We start from the raw sequence: 20,459 nt of genomic DNA, 5'->3' as shown, positions 1-20,459 counted from the left end.
CTTACAGCAAGCCTCTATGTTTTAGACTCCCCCAAGAAGAGCTCTACTGCCTTGTGGGTTAGACAAATCTTTGTTATAGAACACATTCGTTATCCTTATCCACTAGGCAAAAACTGAAATAAATACTGCTCCCATACATTTATTATATCCCTAAAGGTTGGTAAGAAATTAAATATCAGAGAAGATGTCCTATGTGGTAGTCTATTGGCTAAAGTCCTTGCCCTGCATACACTGGGATCACATATGGGCGCTGCTTTGTGTCCAAGCTGCCTCACTTCCCATCCAGCTCCCTGCTTTCCTTGACTGGGAAAGCAGCCAAGGACGGCTCAAAGCCTTGGAACCCTGCACCTGCATGAGACCTAGAAGAAGCTCCTGTCTCCTGGCTTTGGATCAACTCACCCCAGCTGTTGTGGCCACTTGGGGAGTGAATCATCAGAGGGAAGCTCTTGCTGTCTCTCCTCTCTGTAAATCTGACTTTCCAATAAAAAATGGACAAATCTTTAAAACAAAAAAATCACAGATTAAGGAAAGACTCCTTCGTAGCCCTTTCATTCTCCAACTTAAATGTATCCCTCCCTGAAGCTCTTGACCACACTCTCCTCTCATTTATCCAAATCATTCCTTTTTCTGAAGAAACAGGAGCTTTTGCTGGTTTGTTCAAATACACACAAGGGTGTTGCAAATGAGAACACAGATTTTACACTGAGACCATTTCTTATTAGCCATATGACATACCACTAACTTATATATTTCCCTAATGTCAAGGATCAACTTGTTCCCTCTAATAAAAAATGAAAAACGATGTTATAGAAAGTGAAAAAAAGAATGAAAGTTTTACATAAGTGGTTCTCATCAGAGTAAAATTTTAAATTTAAAACTTTACTTAAAATTATTACATATGTAGCAGTTGATACAGAGAAATACATTGCTTGTAACAGAGGATAACCTGCCATTAGGATTGAAGAATTACAAATTCCTATATAATTATGAATTAAGTGACATACACAAAAGAGTAAGAGCATATCAGTTAAAAATTCTTTTCCTAAGAATTTATATTTATTCCAAGCAATAATATGTAATAGATTTAAAGAATTCTAAAAAGTAGAGAGCAAAATATTTCCATCTGGTAGAACTTAGGCATTATTTTTTTCTTACATTTTAGCAGATAAGTATATATCCCAAATAAGATGACTTGGGGTGAAAGTAAATGGGTAGGAATGTTTAAGGTTAGTATGTAACTCGCCTTATTTCATATTTCCCTAGGAAGTGATACTTCTAATGTAGTTCAGAAGCAAAGCCTCAGGTATATGTAATTGGAATGCATTTCTAAGACTTTAACATGTAGCATTTCTAAGACTTTAACATGTAGTAAAAAAAGAGAGAGAGAGAGAGAGAGAATTATTTGTCCTTTTTTAACCTTCTATATGGTCTCTGACTCCTATATTAGTAGGATGATTATTTTGAAGTGGTAGCAACTCCTAACTCAGGAGCCGCCTACATAAGAACCAGTAGAGAACAGGAAGGATTATCAGGAAATAATGCATGGAACAAATGTCTGAGGTCAGTTCTGCTGCAGCTCTTAAGGAGAGTCTCTATTCCCCCTTCCACCCTCAGAGGATAAAAACTTGAAAGGTGAATCTAGAGTTAACAAACAGGTTGCTGGAGTCAGACAATACATATCCTAGCTCATCACTTCCAGTAGGAAATCCCACAGGTATCTGAGGTCAAACAATAACGTAGAGTATGAAACATTCTCAGTGCAATAAGGCTATTGGTGTTTTTTTTTTTTATGAGACGGTAGCCAAGGCTTGTTCTGTTGGGAAATGCGAGTAGCAGTAACTTAAACCTTTTATGCTTCATTTACAGACTTATATACAAACACCACAATTAGCTGTATGAAGACCGTAACTCTATCCCCAGTTTAAAGAGGAAAGTAACTGTAAAGTACTTGGAATTTAAGCTGATGAGGATATTTTTCACACTGAGATTGAGAAAGCATTTCCGAAAGCACTCTACATATACTATAGGGCTGACTAAATGAGCACACAAAAAGTGCTGGAAACTAGGATCCTTACTGTTGACAAGGTAGATGCAGATACCTAATTTGGAAAAGAATGGGAAGAAACTCATAGTATTGAATTGGGATATAAGCATCAGCAAGAACTTAGGACTTTCAATACACAAACATAACATAAGATGCATTAATCAATACTGATGTGGATGGCTGTGTATGTGCATATGTGTTTTATATAGATCTATTTCTTAAATCTAACTATACATCCATTTCCCTGCTGAGATGATCTATAACTAAAATACTCCAACTGCAATGAACACTAGAGCCCAATTCTTAGTTTTTAAAATGTTCTCTACTACAAAGAACTGGAACTCTTTGGAAAAACAACTGATTACAGAGCTGGGGCAAGGAAATGATATGATGGATCTAACAATTTTTGATGCCAGAAATTAAAGAAACAGTCATGGAATGCATGGGGCATTTCCAAGGGATCATTAGCCTGAAAGGGTCCTCAACCTGGGACAGTCTGCACACTAAAATAATGTTAGTGAAGAATTAAGACATTTAATAAGACAAAAATTCATGAGTTGAAGCTGTTAATAATATGGAGAGAACAAAACGTTAATATAGTGTTAATTAATAAATACAGAATAACAGTGCAAAAAAATCATCATTTTGCCAACTATCATGTGCAAAATGAATCAAATGAAAACTGGTGAGTGAAAATTTGAAAATAAAAGATATTACATAAGTCTTAAAGTATCTTTACAAGCTACTGACTTCTTAAAAAAATATATTATTAATTCAGTCAAGCAATTTTAAGAGAAACGCCCTGTAAAAATCACCTAAAATCACTGGATGAATCTGTTAAAATGTGCACTGTGCACTGAGAAGGACACAAAATCATTTCTAGACAATGTTACCAAAAACGCTTAACTTGCATGTAGTCATAAGGAAATAGAAAAAATACGAATTGAGACATGTTCTGTGAAAGCTGGCCTGAACTGGAAGGTAAAGAAGGACTAGAAGCGTCTGAAAGTGAAGGAGACTGAAGAGACCTACAACTGCAAATGACATGATCTACACAACATCTTAGTACTATAACGGACAGGAATAAATATCCAGTCTTGATATTGACGTCATGGCTATGTAAGAGAATATACTTATTCTTAGGAAACAAGTAGTTGGGAGTAAAAGGTAATTGTGTGCAACTTATTAGTGCCACAGTTCATAACAATAATTTCTAAAATAACAGTGTAATTAGATTCAGAATTCCTTTTGGCTCCAAAATAAATATCTCCATGATTTTAGCCTTTCAAATATATAATAAACAAAGAAATTCAAAGAGCTACTCAATTAAGCAAAAATTTGGGGAGTTTATTAAAAAGGAATCTATAGTTAAATGAATTTAATAAAAGATTATTGACTAGTTAGTCTCTTTTCAAAGAGTTTAACCACTATTGGAGTAGAAAAGACATACAGAAAAGACAAAAGGTAAGAATCAAAAACGAAATAAAAGTTGTTACTAAAGTCATACTGAGACGGAGCACCTATTATATTAGCTAGTATTTATATTTTATCTAGCAGTTAAAAGTCACTAGAAACTGTACTAACTGCTTTGTATGATGACACATTGAATGTGTCAGCAATCTTAAAGATACATACTATTATTATTCCATTTTACAGACTAAGACACAGAGAAACTGAGCATCTGACCACAGGTTATGAGGTAACGTATTAATTCCATCACAGGAGACTGAATGAAGGAAACAGCACTTGAGTTGACCTTAAAAGATGACTATAATTTCAAATAATAAGAGAAGTACAACAATATGCTGAGTTGGAAGAAAAATGAAAATGAAGAAAGATACAGCTGAGCACCCCTGACACATAAACCCAAGTTTTTAAGTATTGACATGATGCCACAAGTGAAATAGTATACATTTAACCTCATGTGACAAGACACAGTCTTGTCTTTTTTAGTGCAAGTGCACTAAAAATATTACATAAATTATCTTCAGGCAATATATATATATAGGTGCAAACGAAACAAAAATGAATTTCATGCTTAGATTTGGGTTCCCTCTCCAACTTACCTTCTGCAATTTTAAATATTCCCTAACTAAACAATCTAAAATCTCAATCTTTCAAGCAAGGGTTACTCAACCTGAATAATTATAGAGTTTGGTACGTAAGATGTGGAAACAAATGGATGAGAGTAGAGGACAGAAGACTGGACAAATGCAAAACAAAGCATACCATCATGAGGATTAGTACAGTCACTGTTAGTAAACAAAATTCTGGTGTAATGCAACAAATTCAATATAGGCAGTCAATGTTTGAGACATCCAACCAAACCAGTGAACACTGAGCACCCCTTATGGGAAATGCTGGAGATTGTATGGTTTTTTTTTTAATTTCATTTCATTTTATGACACAATTTCATAGTCTCTGGGATTTCCCCCAGCCCCTCCCCATACCTCTCCTCATGGTGGGTTCCTCCACCTTGTTGCAGTGTTACAGTTCAAATCCAGTCATGATTCCTTCTTTGTAAGCATGTACCATGCATAGAGTTGTATGGGGTTTCTTAATGTGAACATTCCAAACATTAGTGAGATAGCTTTAGAATGGGTCCCCATCAAAATATAAAATTTGTGACTCATATATACCTTACGCACACAGTATGAAGGTAAATGTATACAATATTTTGAATAATTCTAGGCATGAAACAAAGTTTTATAATGTAGAATTTTCTGTCTATGACATCATACTGCCACCTAAAAGTCTGGCATTTTGGAGTATTTTGGATTTCCAATTTTCACACAAGAGACATTTAACTTGTATCAATAAAAACTTATTTCACTACAATCTCCCCTAAACCAGTACAAAAGCAAAAATACTGAGAATATTTTCATCTTGACCTTCTACACACCTACATAATAACTGCATTTCACAGTCTATTACTGTAAAAAAAAAATGTGAAATCGTTGGAAAACAGCACAGCTAAAATAATACAATCTGCCTTAATTTAACAAAGACTATAAATGTTTTAGAAAACAGCAAATGAAAAGTGAGTAAATCTCATAGCTGCGCTATTATAAGATACATTTTTGTCATAATATTTATGAAAACAAAGTGATTCAATTACATGAATGTAATTAGTAATGTATTCCATGAACTCTATTAGAGCAGAAGTTCTAATCAGAAAATCAACCAGGCATGAATGCTTAATGTAAGCTCTTCTTGAGTTGGTAGCTGATATAATTGCTTGCTCATATTAATAAGTAAAAGTATTATTTAGGCTCCATATTAAGTTAATTACAGATAAAGAAAACATGTAACATTGAAAAAACTGCATTTCTTGACACATATATGTACTAATGAAAACCTTCTTTTGGGGACAGTAAAATCTATATCTGAAGAACATATGACCAAAGTTCAAGTATATCACAAAACCATTTAAAAGCATCAAAATTTCATGAAACACTTAAGCACTAAAACACTAAAAAATGTATCATTGTTTCGCATACACTTACTATCAGCACTTGAGAAGCAAAAGTTAGATCTGACTAACCGTAAAATTAAAGATCAAGTGAATAATTTAAAAAATGGAACATTGAAATATTCTAAAAAAAAATTGACTATCCTTTTTATGTCCAATTGAAATTCTGATAGGAAACAAAGTCCTTACTGCCTTAAAATCACAAGACAGTGATTAAAAACGAGAGTAGCATTGACAATCAATATAAAGATCCTGAATTATACAACAGCATCTGGGAGGACATTGGCTAGCAAAACAGACCTACTTTAACAGCAGGATAAAGAAGAGAGGACATTCCTTAATCCCCAGCATGGCAGGAGTGGGAACTCACTATCCAACAAAAAAGATTACAATTTGTCAGTTTACATTTTAGCTCTAGAAAGAAGGGTCTCATGAACGATTTGGAGATGAAATACAATTCTAAGTAGTCTTAAGTTCTAATAACTTGAGCTTCTTGGCATAAGCCAACGTAAACCTTTTCTGTGGGAACTAAATATATCTGAAGTCCCACAAGATTCTTACAGATAGAATTAAAGCAAAAATTAATCTAGAATTACAATATTCACAGGGAAATAAAACATAAGATGTCTGGAGAAGAAACAAACAGAATTATAGTTTTATGAACATCTACTATTAGAAAATAAACATAGAACATAAAAGAACCACTTCTGAAAAGTTACTTTAAAGCAAAAAACTAAAAGATAAGCAAGAAAAAGTTATGAAAAGAAATAAGCCAAGTATGATAATTCAACAAGAAGACATTTTTCAAACAGTATTTTCAACAACTGGGGAAAATGGCCAATGAACAAACATTAGGTAATCAACCAACTTCTTTCTGATTTTTGCTAAGTACAGCAACAGCATAATTTTTATTTAAGATGTCAATTTTTTTAGATGTGTATACTACAGTATTACTTATGACTTGTTATAAAATATGTCACCAAAGAAGAAAAGGACAAGTTGAAGAAAATATAAATCAATGTGGAAAATATTAAACCTCAGTGATGTGTAAATGTGAAACTTCGTATAAGAAAAAAAAAATGAAAACTCAACGGATAGCATAATCATACTATTATATGTAACCAAAAAATTAGATAACTGGAAGAAGAATCTGAAGAGAGTTCTCCTATTGTGATAAAACATAGCAAAAAACAAAACAATACAAAACTCACCTTCCTTTGGGCTCACTGCTGCAGGAAGAATATTCCAATCAAGGGTCCACGTAGGACAAGGGTGGGGAGAAAACAGCACTTCAATGCCTTTTTCCTAGAAAAGGGAATAGTCTGTTTCCGCATTAATGAATCAATACAATCCTCATGTTCTTGAGTATCAATTTTCTTTTTCCTATGCTGCCAAGGAGGCATATAACTAGTACTAATCATGAAATATTCCCACAACCGTATATTTTAAAAATTGTTGGCAGAAAATACATAGAAACAGTAAGTTACTGGAAATTCAGTGACATTAAAAGTCACCTCAGCATAAAGATTTTGTCAGAAACAATGCCCAGAGGTATGTAATAAAAAATTCACACTCAATATGTCCATTAAAGTCTATCTATGAAACTTAACACAATCCATAAGGTACATTTACAACTCAAAAAGCACTACTAACCATTTACCTATCAGTGTTTTACTTGTAAAATCTGTAGAAAAAGATTTTTTTCAGCTTAACATTTTGAAGAAAAAGGACTGTTGCTTAATATCCTAAAAACTTCTCAGGATGCGGGCCCAGCCTAGTGGCCTAGTGGCTAAAGTCCTCACCTTACAATATGTGAGCTGGTTCTAATCCCAACAGCCCCGCTTCCCAACCCACTCCCTGCTTGTGGCCTGGCAAAGCAGTCCGGGATGGTCCAAAGCCTTGGGATACTGCACTCATGTGGGAGACCTGGAAGAGGTTCCAGGCTCCTGGCTTTGGATAGGCTCAGCTCTGGCCGTTGCAGTCACTTGCGGAATGAATCTGCAAATAGAAGATGTTCCTCTCTGTCTCTCCTCCTTTCTGTATATCTGCCTTTCCAATAAAAATAAATAAACCTTAAAAAAACAAAACAAATAAAAAAAAAACTTCTCAGGCTACTTTCTTTTTGATCTACAGATAGCAATTTAAGCACGGATTCAAAGATCCCTCCCACTGATAGATAGCTATATTTTCATTATTTTTAGCTCTGAGAAAAATCTATCCAAAATAAAAATCTTAGGATAGGCATTGTGGTTCAGCATATTACAAGTCTGCGTTGGAAGCCTGCAACCCATAATTGAATCCCAGTTTGAATCATGAATCTACCACTTCCAACTCAAACTTTGGTTAATGCCTGAGAAGGCAACTGATGACTGCCCAAGAACTCGAGTCCCTCTTACCCATATGGGAGAGGTGAATGGAGCTTCTGGCTGTTGACTTCTTTCAGCCAGGGCCAGCTCTGGCTGCTGTATCTGGGGAGTGAACCAGCAAATGAAACCTGTCTCTGTCCCTCCCTCTCCCTCTGCCTTTCAAACAAAACTTGAACATCTCTAAGACTTCAGTAGTAACACCTTTATATCAGCTAGTTAATTAATTAATTTCTATCCTGAAAACTATCTGAATTTGTTTCCCAAGGGATACAGTGACAGATCTATTTGCTCGGGCTGGAACCCATTTTCCTCCAGGAAAAAATAAACACATCCCTTTGCCATAATATAACCATCTTCCATCTCCTTTACTCTTGTCTAAATACACTGTTCTTTCTTGTTAATTTTCATTTTGCAAAATTCTTTCCTGTCTTAGGGTCTCTTTAGAAAAACAACTATGTTGAGTATTTAATTTACTATGAAATTTATCCTTCAAAAGCACATATTTCAGAATTTTTCAGAATGTTCGGTGAATATCAGCATTATTTAACTTATAATTCCCTAAAGAAGCTTCACTCACACCTACACAGACATGAACCAGAACTCTGCTAACAATGTAGCCATCTGATCAAAGCACATCAAAGTCTGGACATGGCTGATGACTTCTAAAATCAAGTATATAATTATGTTTCATCAAAAGGCTGCAGGGTTTTTAGCTAAAGAGGTAAAGAACTCAGGGTCACCACCAAAGTTATTTTTTTTGTATACTTTAAAAATTTTAATCAGTAAACTTCCTAGTAATTATGAAACTAAAATACTTTCTAACATAAATGGAAATATAATGAATATTTTCCAATGCGATTCAGATGAATAACTCAAACTACTTCATGAATTTTGCCCTATCTGAACAAATCTTCAAATAGTTTATTAAAAGGAAAACATCTTGGAGGCCAGTGCTGTAGTATAGTGGGTAAAGCTGCTGCCTGGTCCTGCAATCTGATTCAAATCCCTGCTAATGTGCCTAGCGAAGCAGCACAGGATGGCCTCAGTGCTTGGGCTTCTGTACCAATGTACTAGTCCCAGAAGAAGCTCCTGGCTCCTGGTTTTGGACCAGCCCAGCTCCAGCCAATGCAGCCATTTGGGGAGTGAACCAGTAAGCAAAAAATTCTTTCTCTCTCTCGTTCCATCTTTTCGTCTCTTTCTCTGACTATTCTCTTTTCCTGTAACTTTGCCTTTTAAATAAAATAAGTAACCTTTTAAAAAAAAGCAAAATATTTTTGCAGAAAAAGCCTATTAGTAAAACCTTTATAAGCAGTATCAAGAAAAATTATACTCCAAAGAGATAAATAATGCACACGTATTTTCACTGTCTGTAACACATTTAAAAATCAAATAAATAAAAATGAATTCTAGAAACAAATTCAGAAAAAACATTCCAAAGTAAACTGATTTATTCATCTTTGTATGACTAACTTCTAGTCATCAGCTCAAAATAAGACTCTGACCAAAACCTTTTAACAAAAAACAAAAAATAGTAAGTTAAAAAATATATATGTAAACAGGCATGTTATGACCTGAGCTAAAGTCCGAATATTTTGAAAAAGTTTAGAGAAAAATAAATTTTAGTTTATATTGCTGCTCACTTCAATCCAAAGATACAAAATATTAAAAATTTTCAATTTACCACACTTCACCTAAACGCAAAAGGCTAACAGACACATTAATTACTAAAACGTGCTGTGGGACATGTACAAATAAATCATCACAAAAATAATGTCAAAAATGGATTGCAAGTTAGGGTGGAATGCTTGGAAAGATGATCACATGGAATTTCCCGATGAAAATTTTAGTAAAACAAAGTAAGTACCATCAATTTGGTCATAGTTGGTCTCGGTCCTCCTGTAAATAAAGGCTCGTTTGGTTCCTCTTGACCTTGGACCTCACTGGAGTTTGGATGCTGCTCTGTTGAGCTGGTCGATAACTCTGGTAGATGCAGAAACTCGATCCCACATTTCGAAGCTGCTATTTTTACTCTCGGAACTTCCTGAATCCGCTGGTACCAAGAGGTTAGAAGAGGGAACTGTACTAGCTTCTCAGAAAATTTCTTGCAGATAATTACCTAGGCAAGAAAAGGATAACATATTATTACATATTTTTATCCGAGACAGCTGTACTGAGATACATTTATATTAAATCCACACATTTAAGTATACAGTTCCAAAAGAGGTTTTAGTAAAAGATCTAGTTGTGCAACACCACAATTCAGTTCCAGAAAACTTATATCACTCTCCAAACTTCCCTTGTGGTCACGTGCCATCAATCTCCCACGATCAGCTACAGACAACTGATTTGCTTTCCGTTTTCATAATTTTACCCTAGCTAGAATTTCAAATAAATGGAATCGTAAGGTAGATGTCTTTTCTCACTTGGAATGTTTTTGATGTTCATCCACACTTACCAATGGCTGGTTGAGTTTTATTATGGATAGTAGTTACACTGTGGATGCACTGTATTTTGCTTATACTTCCAAAAGTCGATGGTAGGGGTGAGTCTATGGGTTCAACAGCTCATTCCTCTGACCACAAGCACCAGCATCCCATATGGGCACCAGTCCATGTCCTGGCTGCTGCATTTCTGATTCCCAGCTCACGGTCTGGGAAAGCAGCCATTTGCGGAGTAAAACAGCAGGTAGAAGGTCTTTGTCTCCGTCTCTCTTCTATAAAAATGCCTTTCTAAAATAACATAGGTCTTAAAAAAAAAAGAGCTAATGAGCCTGGCACCATAGCATGCTGGCTAAAGTCTTCACCTTGTATGTGCTGAGATCCCATATGCATGCCAGTGGCTATCCTGGTACCCTGCTTCCCATCCCACTCCCTGCTTGTGGCCTGGGAAAGCAGCTGAGGATGACCCAAAGCCTTGGGACCCTGTACCCAAGTGGGAGATCCAGAAGCAGCTCCTGGCTCCTGGCTTCAGATCAGCTCAGCTCTGGCTGTTGTGGCCACTTGCGGAGTGAACCAGTGAACAGAAGAGCTTCCTCTGTATATATGCCTTGCAATAAAAATAATAAACTTTTAAAAATGTTGACGGTAAATGTTTGAATGTTTATAGATTTATCTATTATTATAAATAATGTGGTTATCCATATTCATGTAGCAGTGTTATGTGGAAATATTTGTCATTTCTTAGGAGTTGGATATGCAGGAGTCAAATTGCTAGGTTGTATAGTAATTGTGTGTCTAACTTTGAAGGAAACTGCCAAGCTGTTCGCCATGCTGGCCATATCATTCTACACTCCTACTAGCAATGTGCAGAGATTCCAGTCTCCCCAGATCTGCAATATTTGATATTGTCAGTCTTTTTTATTTCAGCAACTCTTGTAGGTGTGTAATAGCATCACACTGTAAGCCTCAATTTTTCATTTCCCCATAAATAACCACAGTGTCTTAATGTGTTTACCTGCCATTTGTGTATGTTCTGTGATATATCTTAATATCATTCATTTCATAAAAACTGGAGTAACTTAACAGTAAGAAAAAAACGTTAAAACTTGGGTGAGGGTCTTAATCTTACTTTAAAAGGATAAACGCACTGTAACTAAGCATATGAAAAAAGGCTGATCATCACACATCATGGAGAACTGCAAACTAAAGCAAGGAGATGTGGCCACACACTTACATTGACAATGGTCTGAAACACTGACACCAAATGATGGTGAGGAGGTGGTGCAACCGAAGCTCATCCTTTGCTCGCGGGCACACAAAGAGTACACTCAATTTAAAAGACAGTTCAGCAGTTTCTTACAAAACTAAACATACTCCCACCATAAAACCTAGTAATTGTGCTTCAGATGAGACAGAAACTTATGTCCATATAAAATCTGAATACAGATGTTTTTAGTTTTGTGTATAATAGCTAAAAGTTAGAAATACGCAAGATATCCATTGGAAGGTAAGTGAACAACTGTGTTTTAGTCACATAATGCAAGAAACCAATACCACAAAGAAAACGGAGAAAGAATACGAGTAATCATAACAGAATGAATATTAATACCAATGATGACATTTGTGAATGCATACATAAACAGTACATTTGCAAATCATTCTGGTGAACTTTACATCTTTTATCAATTGCCTACCATTCATTAGTGGCTTATTTTTAATCCACTCCAAGAATTCCTGTGTGGGCCCAGCGCGGTGGCGCAAGTGGTTGGGGTCCTCGCCTTGCACGACCAGGATCCCATATGGGCGCTGGTTCTAGTCCTGGCAGCCCCGCTTCCCTTCCAGCTCCCTGCCTGTGGCCCAGGAGGGCGGTCGAGGACGGCCCAAAGCTTTGGGACCCTGCACCCGCGTGGGAGACCCGGAAGAGGCTCCTGGCTTCGGATCGGCATAGCATCGGCCATTGCGCTCACTTGGGGAGTGAGTCGTTGGACGGAAGATCTTCCTCTCTGTCTCTCCTCTCTGTATATCTGCCTTTCCAGTAAAAAAATAAAAAATAAATAAATCTTTAAAAAAAATGTGTTAAAAAAAAAAAAGAATTCCTGTGTAATAAACTCCCTTTAAACCTGGAAAGCCAAGCCCCATCTACACCCCACATCAGAGTGTGGCTATGAGTCCCAACATCTCTGGCTTCCAGTTCAGCTTCCTGCGAATATTCCCGGCAAGGCAGCAAGTGATTGTCCTTGTTTCCAAGCACCTGCTAATCATGTGGGAGAGCTAGTTGGGCCTAGGCTTGGCTACTGGGGAATTCGGGAAGTGAACTGGTAGATGGAAGATTTTCTCTCTTTCTTTCTGTCACCATGACTATTTCAATTAAATGGAAGCAAACAAACATTTTTTAAAAATCTGAAACGTCTTCAGGGACATATTGACACAGAACCTCATTGTGTGCCATAAGCTCTCAACACAATGAATAGAGTTAAATGGATAGAACTATGTCAAAAACCTAACATACATATTAGGTTATCAGATCAAATGTTGCTGTGTCACACAGTGCTTTGTGCAGTAACTCTTATGTACTTAATGACTCCCAAACCCAGATAATAATATTGACAACTCACATATACCAAAGAGAAGCTGTAAAGTGTTTCCTTTAAGTGAAAAGGTGAAAGTTCTAGTCTTTTAAGAAAAAAACAATCATGTATTGAAACTGCTAAGGCTTGTCTTTTATTCATAAAATTCTACAAATGCACAAAGATCTTGGTGCTAATTTTGCTCTAACACCTCAACCTACAAAGTGATGACCAAATTCCACAATAAACACTGCTTAAAGTTTAAACAGCATTAAATTTGTATAATCGTGCATAAGAAACAACATAGTACACAAACAAGGAGAGATACTATCCTTAGTTCCAGGCTTATATTGGGGGTCATGAAACATATCTCCTCATGTAACTGGAGGCAACGGTAACATTATTCAGAGGACTTTTCAAAAAAATGCAAAGCAGCACGTGAAATAAGATTTAAAATTTTTCAAATTACAAAACTGAAAGCCATTTTTCCTGATGCAAGGTTATATTTTTTTGTTTCCGTTTGTTAAGATGGCTTCTCCCCTATTATGACACCAAATTTCAGTTTCTTTGAAAATTAGAGTGTTCTTGCTTGAGAGGCATTTTATGTTGTTTCCATAGAAACCATGACAATATCACAGATTATGATTATTATAGATAGATGTATAAAAAGGTCAAGTCACAGAAAGTCTCTACTACTATTTCTGACAATTTACCAAAGCAGACCCAAAAGAATAGGAATTAATGAGGAATTCACATGTATATACATTGCACTATATTTTATCTGAACTTTTAGATTAAATAAAAACAAGTAAGGATAGGGCTATATGAAACCCTCTTTAAATATTGTAAGCACTTAAAACACTGCATTGTAAATAATACTAACTCAAATGAAAGACTAAACAATGAAGAAGTCTATTTTCAGCGAATAATCTTTTAAATTGTGGTTTTCAAACTGCTGCTTATAACCCACTGGGAAGTCGTGAAATCTACATAAAATGGTCTTTAAAAAACGAAACAGAAAATATCAGAGTACCATAATATGGCAAGCTATTTTCAATTTATAAATATGTATTTAAATATTTATGATATGAAAATTACATTTATTTTATACAATCATCTTACAAAATGAATGATCTGTAAATTACAGTAAAAAAATCTGAAAATTACTCTCATTTGAAATTCTGGAAGTTAAAAGGTTTGTGATTCTTTAAAAAAATTCTTAGCTGGAAATAGAAAAGTTTACAATGGAACTGAACTCAAGAAGTGATAAAATAATACCAGGAATGTTGCGTTTTTCTTACTTTTCCTTTACTAGTTTATTACATGGCAGCTTCCCTTCCTTTTGCAACTAGTTGAGACTGAATAATAATTCAAATTCCAAAGAAATTGAGGAATTTTGCTGTGTATCACAGATCACCTAATTTCATCGATATGCTTGGACAGCTAGCTAATACCAAACAACTCATAGCCACTGAATTAGTCATTACATTCATTAATAAGCATTTAAGTGGATAATGTAAACTGTTCAATGAAAATTAAATTTGTTACTAAGAAATGCCTCTGGAAAAAGAAAAACTTACCTGGCTTATTAGGTTAAAAATCACTAAAAATATTACAAAATTCCTTAAGGATAGGAAGGAAGTCAAATATAATTTACTCCTCAAACAGTAGCTAATGGGGGTGGTCACTGTGGTGTAGTGAATTAAGCTTCCATATGGGTTGCCTGCATCTTCATCAGAGTGTTGGGATTCAGGTTTGAGTCCTGGCTAAGCCAATTCCAATGCAGCTTCCTACTTACACACCTGGGAAACACTGTGTGAGAGCCATGTACATGGGCCCCTATCTCCCAAGTAGGAAACCTGGATGGAGATTTTGGCTCCTGGTTCAGGTTGCCCTAGCCTTTCCTGTTGGTAGCTATCTAAGAAATGAAAACAGCAGCTGGAAAATTTCTGTCTTGCTCTCTGTTGCTCTTTCAAATTGATAGATAAATAAACCTTTTAAGAAAAGGTTAAAAATGTAGACATCAAGGTCACAAAATGAAACCTTAGCAACTAGTTAGTTGCAATTTGTAATAACAGACAGAAAGTGTGTCTGAAACAAGATGTTAAATCTATTTTCAGCTGTGCATTTATTTCCAATCATCTATTAAACAAAACAAGTTGTGCTTATTTCATTTTCTGCCATGCCTATTGTTTTGGAAATATGCCTGGACTCACACACATTTAGGTGGGTAGCATAAGCAATGAAAACACAGCAATCATTCTGTATCAACGGAAATACAATCCTAATATCCTATTTTTCACTTTTAGATCAGAATCACTAGGTTAAAACTGGGAACTCTTGGGGACAGGTAAGACACTGCAGATAAGCAGCTGTCTGGAATGCTGCCTTCCATACTAAAAGGCCTGAATGAAGGCCATCTCAGTTCCTCCATTTTTTGTTTGCAATTTCCTGCTAATGGGAAGCAACAGCTGATGGATCAAGAACTTGTGCCCCTACCACTTACATTGGAGAACTAGAGAGAGTTCTGGAATCCTACCCTGGGTCTGGCCCATCCCAGGTGTTGTGGTGTTTGGGAAATAAAATAGTAAATAGAAAGTCTCCCTGCCCTCCTCCTCTCTCTCTCTCTCTGTGTATGTGTGTGTGTGTGTGTGTGTGTGTGTGTGTGTGTGTATACATATATATATGAGTGTGTGTTGAATGGGAAGTGTAGGGGTCAGGAAATTATGGGATGGCAGCGCTTGCAAGAGGAAAATTAGCCAATTGAGCCATTGTACCAGCCCCAGAATGCAATCTTCATAAAAATAAAATTACCCTAAACTCTTAAGAACATAACAAGATACTGAAAATACAAAATTTATCACCAAACAAGTTGTATCCATCATTTTTAAAATATGTCCGAAAATGAGATCCTAGTTCGTCTCAATGGAGAACACCAAAAGAGACATTTACTACAAATCTCTGTCTAAACATCAATTGCTAAATGAGGAATGGTTTTACTTTAGCTTAAAAAAAAAAAAAAAACGTACTTAAACATGCAATTCAACGCATCGGAAGTTAAAACACACAGAATTAAATCCTAAATTCTGGGCCCGGCAGGATCCCATATGGGCGCCGGTTCTAATCCCGGTAGCTCCACTTCCCATCCAGCAACCTGCCTGTGGCCTGGGAAAGCAGTCGAGGACGGCCCAAAGCTTTGGGACCCTGCACCCACTTGGGAGACCCAGAAGAAGTTCCTGGATCCTGGCTTCAGCTCGGCATAGCATTGGCCGTTGTGCTCACTTGGGGAGTGAATCATCGGACAGAAGATCTTCCTCTCTGTCTCTGCTCCTCTCTGTATATCTGACTTTCCAATAAACAAATAAATGTTAAAAAAAAAAAATCCTAAGTTCTTCTGAAAATTCATAACTTGGCAACTTCTGTCTTACAGAAATAATCTTTGGAATAATTCTTAAAAAATATGTTTATTTACCAATAGGAAATAAACTACATAATTTTCTGTTGTCAGAGTGATGCATTAGCTATTAGAAGGTTCTAGTGAATGAGTGAAAGGAGAAGAGGGACATAAAGTGTTTTTAATTTATTCCTTTTGAATTCAACTGTAAAACATTACAAAGGAGACAACACTGTCAGGACATTTCCATGGAGAGCTGGGCCATCATGAGTTAACTTCATGTGCTATTACCTACTTGAAAAGGCACATCCTGTTTAACACCTCAGCCACTCGACCCGCTACCAGTGTGTTTCTTAGGCTCCACTGTTTAGCAGGACTGGATATATTCTGTGTTCTTTTAGTTTTGAACCCTGGTAACCTAAACCCTAACATGGACAAATTAAGCAGGCTTTTTTTTTTAACCCCAACTTTATTCCTGCAGCTAAATATTCCTCGGTTCACTTCCATGCTTCTGATCCAAGTCTATTATCTTGATCTTGGCTGCTACTTACGAGCTGGACCCTGATTCTGAGCACTTGGACTGTTACTCTATTCACTTGAATGTGTACTAACACAAGCCTGAAGGCTTGGCAAAACTGCCACCATATCAACTAAAATGATTACCTTTTTTACCCATGATAAGTTAAAGGAGGAAAACATGATAAAAACAACACCAAAGATCTGACCAAAAAAAAAAGGATGACTGCCTGAGAGCCAATGTGCAGCTTCAGGAAAAATACAAGGGGGTAAAGGAAAATATTTGGAGAATTAGCTTACCAAAATGTGTCAAGAAAGCATTATTTAATCACGGAATACATATGTTAGAAAAGAGCTAATAAGTCTCTTAACTTAGCACTGAGATGAAAGCGAAGCTTTTCAGTCACGTCAGATACAGATATCTCACTAGTAGGCAGACAGACGTCTTGATTGGAGGGGAAAAACTCCTCTTGGTTAGGCATAGTTTTGCTTGATTAATCTTAATCAGCTAAACTGATTTTAAATTCAGTTAAAATACAATCCAAATGAGCTAAAAAGAAGATGGGCCTCCTGACAACGAACTATGATCTCCTTCTTGTAGGTGAATCCAACTTTCACCTTGGAGTTTGAAGTCAAATACTGAAGCCTTTTCTGTCACCTTGTCCTATTTTCTTGGTAGCACTTATTATTTTATGTAAATGTTATACACCGCTTACTTCCTCATTTATGTCTTCTGCTACTAGAATATTAACTCCACGTAGGCTGAGATCTTATCTGTTTTACTCATCACTATATTCCCAGTGCTCACATGGTGCCTGATAGAACAGATTTTACAATTTTTAAATAAATGTCTCAACTCAGTAAGTGGATGCACCGCTTTAATTCTCATAAGTTGGGAAAAAGAAAAACAAACAATTATTCGGAGAAGTCAAGAAAGCCAAATCTTTCAGTATGTCCCAAATGCCGACCCTAAGGACTGGGTTGGAGGCAAGGGAGGGACAGAGTCAAGGAGAAGAGAACCGAGAAACAACGTGACTGGGCAAGTAAAAAATGTCACGTCGGGAGTAGCGAATCACAATTCTAAACAATTCCTTACTCTTTTTTTTTCCCTATTATTTAATCTAGGAATATTTTTTGTTGCTAACCCTGTTTTGCTTCAGTTTTGAAGAAAACTGCTATTTAAAGAAATGACAATTGATCAACACCGCCCCATTTAGTAGTGAAGTGTAAATCCCCAAATACGAGGCTTTTGTATCGATTTTCAACACAAGTCTTTTTCTCATGTGTCAGTGGACATTGAAGTGCTGCTGAAGCAGGAGAATAAAATCTGATGTTTGATATCTTAGCAGGGGAAAGGGTGCATTGCTTCAAACAAGAAAAATGCAGCTCTTGAAACCCAAATGCAAGGCTGCATTCTCACATCACATTTGGTCCTTCTCAGAGAGGGAAGGGTAGAGAGTGAGAGGAGGAGGCGGAGCTTTCCCTTCTAGGAGAGAAAACTTTACATGGATTTTTTTTTAAGTCTCGCCCCTCTAATATGAGGAGATAATCACAATAGTAATTCAGAATAATATTAAGGTTACTAATTGCTAAAATTCCAACAACTCAAAAGTTATAATTACTACCGCGTACTGAGAGTAAACATTGCTCTCCCCTCATAGCATGGAAGCTTTCCTTTGTTCCACACACTATTCCTTTGGAATAGGTATTAGTACCTCCATGTTAGAGATGAGAAAAGGACACCATATTAGAAACTGTTTGGGGGCATGAAGACAGTAAAAACTACAATGAGAATCCAAATGTGTAGTTTTATAGATTGAAATTTGTAATAACGGCAACACTCTGGAGAAAACCTTACCAGGAAGTGATGGATACAGGGCAAGAGCACGATATCGGACAAGGTGAAGTACAGGCCTTCGGCAAACACGTGCTCCAGGGGCGGCAGGTCCGAGGCCTTGGCTTTCCTAATGTGAGCAGGCTCCCTGCTGCCAGGCACCGGCTCCTCCCCTACTGCAAGCCTGGAGAAGGCCACTCCGAGCTCCAGACTCTGAGGTGAGTCCCAGTCTTCGGAGCTCTCCCCCGTGAGGCTCTTGTTCTTCTCTTTTCCCTTAGCGTGGGGAGGCCCAGCGTCGGCGGCCTTCTGTCGTTTCAGCTTCTGCCTCCTGAGCTTATCGTCGTTATGCACTCGGACAGGCTCACTCAGCTTTCTTTCTAACTCGAGGATTTCTGCAGGGATGGCCTCCGGCTGGGCAGGAGACTCTCTGACAAAATTCTCAACAGCCAAAGGGATGGTGAGTTCACACAGCCTGGTCCACTGACTAACCTAAAAGACAAACCAAGAAGTGAGAGCATTTTCTTTACTTTTAACACAAGTTGAAAGAAAGGAATTTGTTTGGGAAATAAAACTGGTTAGAAAATTTAAGCCTTGAGTTAAACCACTTCTGTGATGGGTTTCATGAAGAAGGTTTATGATGGTACTTGAGTGAAAACATCGAGCAAGAGAGGTTAGGCATTCCTCTAGCCTGTCCCCAAACACACCATTTCTTACCAACATCTCAAAATACATACAACACACACACACACACACACACACACACACACGCAGAGCTGCCAACACATTGCATTGCTACATGAGCTCCTGCTTATGTGTAAATTATTCCCTTCAGAAATCTTCCACACCAAAAAAAATTAAGCATGCAAAACAAAGCTATTTTCTTAAATAACAACTCCAGACTTAACAAACAATAATGAAAATATCAGCAACCATGAAGGACTACTAAGTCTTTGGTTACTCTTTGGCAAATGAGACAATATTCCCAAGAGGCGTTTAAAATAAGCGGTGAAGCACATAGTCACCACCTTGTACCAAACAATGGAACACAGACCGTATATACTCACTTCAGCACAGGCTTTCAAGCAGGTCTTTTTAAAACCCAGAAGTTCCAAGATGTCTTTCTTCGAGGGATCTGCTTCGTATGATTTCTGAACGATGTGTCTCAGTACAACAGCAAGGCCTGCCCTACAGAAGTTGCCAGGCTGCTCCACCACTGCAGGTAAACAGCAACTCTGCACGATGGGTGGAAGGTCTTCCTTTGAAAGAATCTGTATTTCAACATCCTGGGACAGTGCCTTCCTTTGCAGTGAACTATCTGTACCTTCTTTGGTACGGACGAAGCAAACTTTAAAGAGGCTGCAGTCACAGTACGACAGTAAAAATAAAGTTACAGACGTATGAAGAGGAAAGATGTGTCCTCCTGCTTGGTGAGAGAAGTCCAGGTAGAGATACTCTTCTGTGAGACTTTTCTTAATGCCTTTCATTTTCTTCTTCCATCGGGTCACCTAAGGCATAAATATGAAATAGTTCCAGATCTTGGAAGATAATTTAGAAGTTAAAATCAAAGACGAATGTTTTAGAAATCTGTTCTAGAAATCAGTAAAGGTGTGTGATATAATGATGCTACAAGAGTACTCCCAAATACCAAACCAAGGACAAAAAAATTCAAAAGCAAAATATTTCTACCCTGTGAAACTAACAAGTCTTGGGGGGTAATTTTGCACCCAGTTCCTTTAAAAAGAGTACACCTTACACAACACATTTCTACTTGCTCTTTTCTTACACACGCCCATAACAAATAACCTTTGCTAGCTCTGCCTTCGCCATA

General features: G+C 36.9%; 1 protein-coding gene across 1 annotated transcript in view; it reads right to left on the bottom strand.

Annotated features, from left to right (window-relative positions):
* Positions 1-20,459, bottom strand: part of GSTCD (glutathione S-transferase C-terminal domain containing) — a 119,187-nt gene that overhangs the window by 92,882 nt on the left and 5,846 nt on the right. Inside the window, exons 2-5 of the mRNA XM_040966976.1 lie at positions 19,696-20,136; positions 18,656-19,120; positions 9,747-9,998; positions 6,728-6,821 (exon numbers count right to left, since the gene is read on the bottom strand). Coding sequence (XP_040822910.1) covers positions 6,728-6,821; positions 9,747-9,998; positions 18,656-19,120; positions 19,696-20,115 — 1,231 coding nt within the window. The 5' untranslated portion in view covers positions 20,116-20,136. The remainder of the gene's footprint in view (positions 1-6,727; positions 6,822-9,746; positions 9,999-18,655; positions 19,121-19,695; positions 20,137-20,459) is intronic.

Source organism: Ochotona curzoniae, unplaced genomic scaffold (assembly GCF_017591425.1).
Source record: "Ochotona curzoniae isolate NIBS_2020 unplaced genomic scaffold, NIBS_Ocur_1.0 scaffold_4506, whole genome shotgun sequence".
In the NCBI taxonomy this organism is placed as follows: Eukaryota; Metazoa; Chordata; class Mammalia; order Lagomorpha; family Ochotonidae; genus Ochotona; species Ochotona curzoniae.
This window is presented reverse-complemented; position numbering and strand designations above follow the sequence as displayed.